Genomic DNA, 6,490 nt, shown 5'->3' on the forward strand with positions numbered 1-6,490 from the left:
CGGTGTGGTGGCCCACCCGTGGTGGCATCGCGCGGGGCGGCACGGCCTCCCTCTCGTGGGTGCGAGCGGCGACGTACCCCGGCGGCGGATCCTCCCTCTCCCTCGAGCTCTGCGGCGGATCTGGCCAAGCAGCACCTCCAACGGCGGCGGATCCTCCCTCTCCCTTGAGCTCGGAGGCGGATCTGGCCGAAGAGCACCTCCAGCGGCTTCTCCAAACGAATCTGCGACCGTGGTGGTCAGATCTGCGGGCGAGGTGGCCGCTCCTGGCCGCGTGCCCGTCGATGGCGTCCACGACGGTGGCGGCGAGCGTGCTTCACGTGTTGCGGGGATGGGGATCCCCGCGGGGATTAAATCCCCGAGCGGGGACGGGGATGGGGAAGAAGTGCTCCCCATGAGCCTTCACGGGGACGGGGACAGTGGAAATTTGCCCCCGCGGGGACGGGGATGGGGCGGTAACCCCCGACGGGGAATTCCTCGTTGACATTGCGAGAAGGGACCTGCATCTTCACCTTAACTGGAGCGGCACTGCAGGCAGCGCCTCCACGCCACCAAACTGCGCTCCCCAGGCGCGGGGCCGCAAGCGATCACTGAACTTGGGCCATGCCATCTGAGTGTGGGCCGTGGCACGGCCCAAAGCACGAACCACATGACACAAGGACCATGCCATGCCTAAGATTTCGGTGCATGATCCGGTCCGAATTTTGGCTTGGGTTTGGCCAGCAAAAATGGCATATAAATACATCTATACGACACTAAGATACAATTTTTTATACTACTTCTTATCTAATTTTTTAGTGGACTATGAAAATCATTTTTTGTGAATATGATACATAGCAAATATAGTTTTTATGTCACGAGCGGACAACGAAAACTAACACAGATATTTCGAAGGTCGTGTTTGAGTGGGCATGACACAAAGACGAGCTGGCGTGCTATGGTCCGTGCTTGGACCGAAGCGAAGACTTATCTTGTCATACGACACAACCCAAAGTACCTCACATGCCTAAGGCCACATCCAAAGCGGCATGAAGCACGAGAGGGCCGTGTTGTGCTCGCTAGTCTCATCTCTACTCGTGCTGCATGGGCATCTAGTTATATGGACAAAATTCAGTCTAGCTTTCATTGAACTAGATGATACACCACGTGTTGCTGTATAAATTTTATCGCGTTGACTCGATAACAAAATAGTAAAATTATGTAAGAAAATATATTGTTTTTGTGAGGTTTTTATTATTCTTTTACATCTAGCAAGTGCAGTGCAGGTCTTTTCCATGCAGCAACTGCAGTGAATTAAGTACACGGCGTTATACTCATTTAATGTTTTGCCACGTAGAACAAATTGTTGATGTGGCATAGGAATAAAAGAGGAGAGAGAGAAAAACAATGTGCTATATATGTATTGGTTTTACACTTTTCGTTGGACACCGTAATGGTGTGTGATACTATATATACACTAGAGAAGTTATAACAGTGTCATACAAGCACCGAAGTTTATTTGATCCCAACTGTAGCTGTATCATACTCCCTCCATCACAAATTGTAAGACGTTTGACTTTTTTTACTCCAAATTTGACCACTCGTCTTATTCAAAAAAAATGTGCAAACATAGTCAAATTTAAGTCATTCTGGAAGAACTTTAATTAATAAACCAAGCCACGATGAAAGAAGGGATATCTTGCACAAATTTTTGAATAAGACGAGTGATCAAACTTGGTGTAAAAAAAAATCAAACGTCTTACAATTTAGGAATGGATTGAGTACCATGTATCCTACGTGACAGTCTTGGATTTTGGAGTACGATATCATCTGTTAGGACTAGCCTGAACTACAGACGGCGCGAAGAACCGTCTCTAGTCTCATGAAATCCATTTTCGTTTCTCCTGAGCTCGGCTGCCGCCATCGCAGGTCGTCCCCTCCGTCTCCGTGGTTGGGGCCTCTCTGCTGCTCCGCCTTGCCGGTGTGTAAGGCCTTCTTCGAGCGGGCAGCTTCTTCCCCTTCTCCGAGCTGCTGGTGGCTGGAGCACTTGGTGCTCTTCGACGCTAGATCTACTTCCCCCTCAGGCCGTCACCAGCTTTCGCCTCTTCACTGCCTCCCTGTACCCCCTACAGCTAAAGCAAGGTGAAACAAACCTGCATCCCTCCGGTAGCTGCGTTTGGCCTCTAATGTCAATGCATGAGCCACCGGGCAAACAAACATGATCTCATATTGATAGCTATGGTAGTTGATGGTTGGGACGTGTGCTGCAGCCAAACAAACTTGAACTCTGCACAACTAGGGCCAACTCATGCCTCTTTGCACAAATAAAAACCTGGCTCTGGCCACCCTGACAGGACACCATGGCCCAGCCAACCAAACAGCTACAGAGCCACAGAGGTGCACCACTAGACCACTACAGAGTTACAATGGTGCACCACGGTGCTGGTCTGGTCGACAGTTGCTAATTCCTGCATGATCCCACTTGCGTGAAACTTTGGATGCAACAACAGCTCCGCAGAACAAGCCGCTCAAGGCAGTTCGATCCTCTTGACCTTGAATGTACTCCAAACAATAGGCTATTTCATCTCCTAATCCTAAAACAGTTGGTCAATGCAACGGAAGATAACATACAATATTAAAGGGTCTCCTGAGAGCATTCCGAAGATACTTATTTATTACGAGTAGCATGCTACAAATAGCTCAACCTCGACTCAAATAGTTTCTCAGTGCCACTCAAATATGCTTTCTTCTTCAGTGTCTTAACAACATGAACTAACAAGCTGAGTTCCTGGGTAGATAACATAATTATTAAAAGGGCTATTGCTTGCGACATATACATTCAGACACAAGGAAGTGTGATGGGCTGTGATGTTTCACCCCAGCACTTTTCGTTTAGTTGCCCACGGAGGGGGCGTGATAAGTTTCTTCAAGACACCTGGCTTATCAAGGCCCTAAGGACAACAAATACACAAGCAGGAACTAGAATCAATCCAGAAACAAAAATATTTTAGTACAAATGGTACCATACGGCACAAGATATGACATTACCTTGAACATCTGCCTTAGCTCAGCTTCCCTAGCTTTCACCTGTAAAAGTGGGGGAGAACACGTGTAATTGAAACTGAAGCAACAAAAATGTTGAAAGTCTGAAAGGCTTCCCAGGAAATAAGTCATCATACATATTTATCATCATCCTCCTCATCCTCATAGTCCCTCTTCCACTTTCCAAAGTATCCAGATGGCAAACCCACATTCAAGTGACCAGCAGTGTATCCAACAGAACTGCTAGGGTGCTTCATACCAACATCTCCATCTCTGGTGCAACCATAGCATTGACCTTTATTAACAAAAAAAAAGAGAAGTTAACTGCAAAGGAACCAACCTAGCACAAACACACAATAATGTTAAAGGTAATAAAAAGTCATTACACAACCATTGTTCTGCATTAACCAGTTTGACATTATAAATAATAAAAAGCTCCAGGACAACGAAGGTGGCACACATGGAACAGGGGCAAACAAACAGTTCAACACATTAAAGATCATATGCTAACAGCCAGAGATACATTACAATTACAGGCAGATAAGTTGAAGTTAGTGCGACCAAATAACTGAATTTGAACAGTACTTAATTTACGATAAAGAGTATATAATACCATTGTCATTCAGATTAACTCTGCAGAAACAGTTAGCCAGCAGTTCTGTAAACTTTGCTTGTGGCATACTCACTTCCACAAAGAAAAGATTGTCCAGGTTACATTCATTTGGACCAGCCCCTTTAATCTTTGTAGTGAAATTGAGATGATAGTACCATTTCTGCTTCTCACAAATTGAGTTGTAGTGTAAAACGTCTTTGAGTTCGTGTGCAAGACCCTGAAATAAGCATGGGTCAGATCAGCAATTGTTACATTAACAAGGCAATAAGACACAGCGCAACAATGGTAACAAGACACACAATGAGGGCAGAAGGGAGAGCAAACCTCCAAAAGATTATGATCCTCATTATACTTGTCCACTAAAGCTTGAACCATTTGACACATTTCGGATTTCTCAGTTACAGGTCCTCTTGTACGCCTCTTGATTGTGCCATCAGGCCAGTAAAGACGTTGTATTATAGCCTTATCTTCCTCCGCACACCTAATTTAGATGAGAACATTCTATCTCATCAGTAGATTGCACTTTCCCAAAAGTGGACAACACAAAGCAATACCATGTACTCCCTCCCCATCCAAAAAATAAGCTATTCTAGGCTTCTAGCTTTGTCCTAAGTCAAACTCTTAAGTTTGACCAACTTTATAGAGAAGAGTATCAATATTTATGAAACCAAATAGGTATACCATGAAAATATGTTTCATGATTAATCCAATAGTACTTACTTGGTGTGACAAATATCACTACTTTTCTATATGAAATGGTCCGACTTAAAATGGTTCGACTTGGGACAAAGCTAGAATTGCATTCTTTTGGGGACAAAGGGAGTACTAGGTTCACTAGTTTGCAAAGAAAGAAGGTTGTTGACTAGGACCAACCTCACATAGCTCATGGTAGTAAATAACAACAGCAACAGCAAAATGATACAAGATTGTTCATATGCAGACATGCCTACAAATTCTCAAGTGCATTATACCTTCTTTTAAGGGAAAAATGTATCCCACTGCAATTTTCAGATGGCCCAACTAATTGTGCTCCCATCACACTATTCACACTATTTTGATCAGTTAACAGAACATATTGTTTGCCTATAACCACTTTGTTTAGTACATGAGGAAACATTGTTGTATGGTACCACCGTTCTTTAGCTGGCTGAAGGTTAACTAATTGTACGGGTTACAATTCAGATAATACAAATCAACATTTGAACAAAGTGGTATGTGGTACACTGGTACTATAGCATCTATGTTTGCTTTGTCAAAGCAAAGCGGTAGTATGATCTTTTGCACTATTTCAAAAACTGTCAAATAAAGTTACAAAATGCTCATATTAACTTTAGGTGGTCCCAAAAGAGGAATTCTAAGACAAAGAAATATATGCTGATACTTTTCAATCTTAGATTAACTTACTTTGGCCATAGTTCTTTTTTATTTTATTTTTTAAAAAACTGTGATTATCTACTGTGACCTACGCCATTGAAGAATGTGGTTACATAGCTTTTTTTTAATATAATCAGCTGCAAGCATGCATGCATAATAGGGGAAAATCCAAATCTGTAACGCAGGTGAGACAACTTACATCTTCGGATCCCGGAGGTCCTCGAGATAGCGATCAATAGCCCCGTAGGTTTCCGGCAAGCTCTGAAATGGCCCACCCACATCAGGATATGTATGGAAACATCCCTGACGATCGAGCCTGATATAAAATAGCCGTCCCCACTTACGCCACAGGCGCTCCCATATGCATGACACAGGAGGCGAGGATAGTTCTGACACCTGAACTAATGCCTCAGACTGCGTCTGTGCAGCCTCACGCTCCTTGTCCTCTCGGCACCTAACATATTATCATCGTGTTTATCGAAAGTTGATAGAACAAAGAGAGAGGCTGACAGAGGCCAGAAATCCCACTGAAACATAGGAATCTATCTAATCAAAATGATAAACAAGAGGAACTATTCGATTTCGATCCAGGCAACGGATAAACAAATCTGTCTAATATAAACAATAAACAAGAGGAACTATTTGATTTCGATCCAGGCAACCGATAAACAAGAGGAACTATTCAATTTCGATACATCTATCTTGCCAAAATAGAAGACGCATGATGAGGGGAAACGGACATACGACGAGCGGGAGCATTCTTCACCAGACTCTTGACCGCGGAGGCGGCGGCTTCGGCGGTGGGGAGGCATGGGGGTGGTGGAGAGCGAGATGGGGGCTAGGGTTTCGCGATCTCCTGGGGACGGGGACGCCGGGAGCCCGGGACGGATCGAGAGAGGCGACCACCTCGGCGCGAGCGGGATCTCCGGCGAGGGAGGCGCGGGGAGCGGGCGCAGACAACCTCCTCCGCTCGGACGCGGAAGGGAGTTCGGCGAGGGAGAGGCCTACTCGTGCTCGGCATGGGATGCGGGAGGGCCGAACTCGGGTCCGAGCTGCGGGCGAGAGATTGATGACGGAAAAGGAAGTGACGGTGGAGGGAACACCTTTTTAGCAAAAAAAAAAAAGAAAACTAATATTCTATATAATAATATAATATAAGATGTAGCTAAGGTCCCGTTGGTTACCTGCGGATTTTTATAATCCCAATAAAAAACTTTTATTGGATTTCATGTCTGTAAACCGCTGGTTTAATCCGGTTGAAATATAACGAGGAACGCTACTCAAACACAACTGAAGTTGTGGCTCAGTAGTGGAGATCTTATACTGGTTTCTATGAAACACCGTTGGCACCGGTTTTATACGGTTAGATTGCTTACCGGTCTTCTAAGGTGGACTAGACCGGCCGAGGCTCTGGTTCGGTATTTTACCGGTTGAACCGCCAGTCTGATCCGGTTCAAATAACTATGGTTTGAATGGAACTCTAAA

General features: G+C 44.9%; 1 protein-coding gene across 1 annotated transcript; it reads right to left on the bottom strand.

Annotated features, from left to right (window-relative positions):
• Positions 1 to 2,628: 2,628 nt before the first annotated feature.
• LOC136530541 (uncharacterized) lies at positions 2,629 to 6,079 on the bottom strand. Its single transcript, XM_066523272.1, has 7 exons — positions 5,750 to 6,079; positions 5,205 to 5,459; positions 3,956 to 4,112; positions 3,632 to 3,848; positions 3,156 to 3,313; positions 3,025 to 3,063; positions 2,629 to 2,927 (listed from the first exon to the last, which is right to left on the bottom strand). Exons 1-7 carry the CDS (start codon positions 5,815 to 5,817, stop codon positions 2,850 to 2,852), a joined length of 972 nt encoding a protein of 323 aa, XP_066379369.1. The 5' UTR covers positions 5,818 to 6,079; the 3' UTR covers positions 2,629 to 2,849.
• Positions 6,080 to 6,490: the final 411 nt, after the last annotated feature.

The sequence above is a fragment of the Miscanthus floridulus genome, unplaced genomic scaffold (assembly GCF_019320115.1).
Source record: "Miscanthus floridulus cultivar M001 unplaced genomic scaffold, ASM1932011v1 fs_153_3_4, whole genome shotgun sequence".
NCBI classification, from domain to species: domain Eukaryota; kingdom Viridiplantae; phylum Streptophyta; class Magnoliopsida; order Poales; family Poaceae; genus Miscanthus; species Miscanthus floridulus.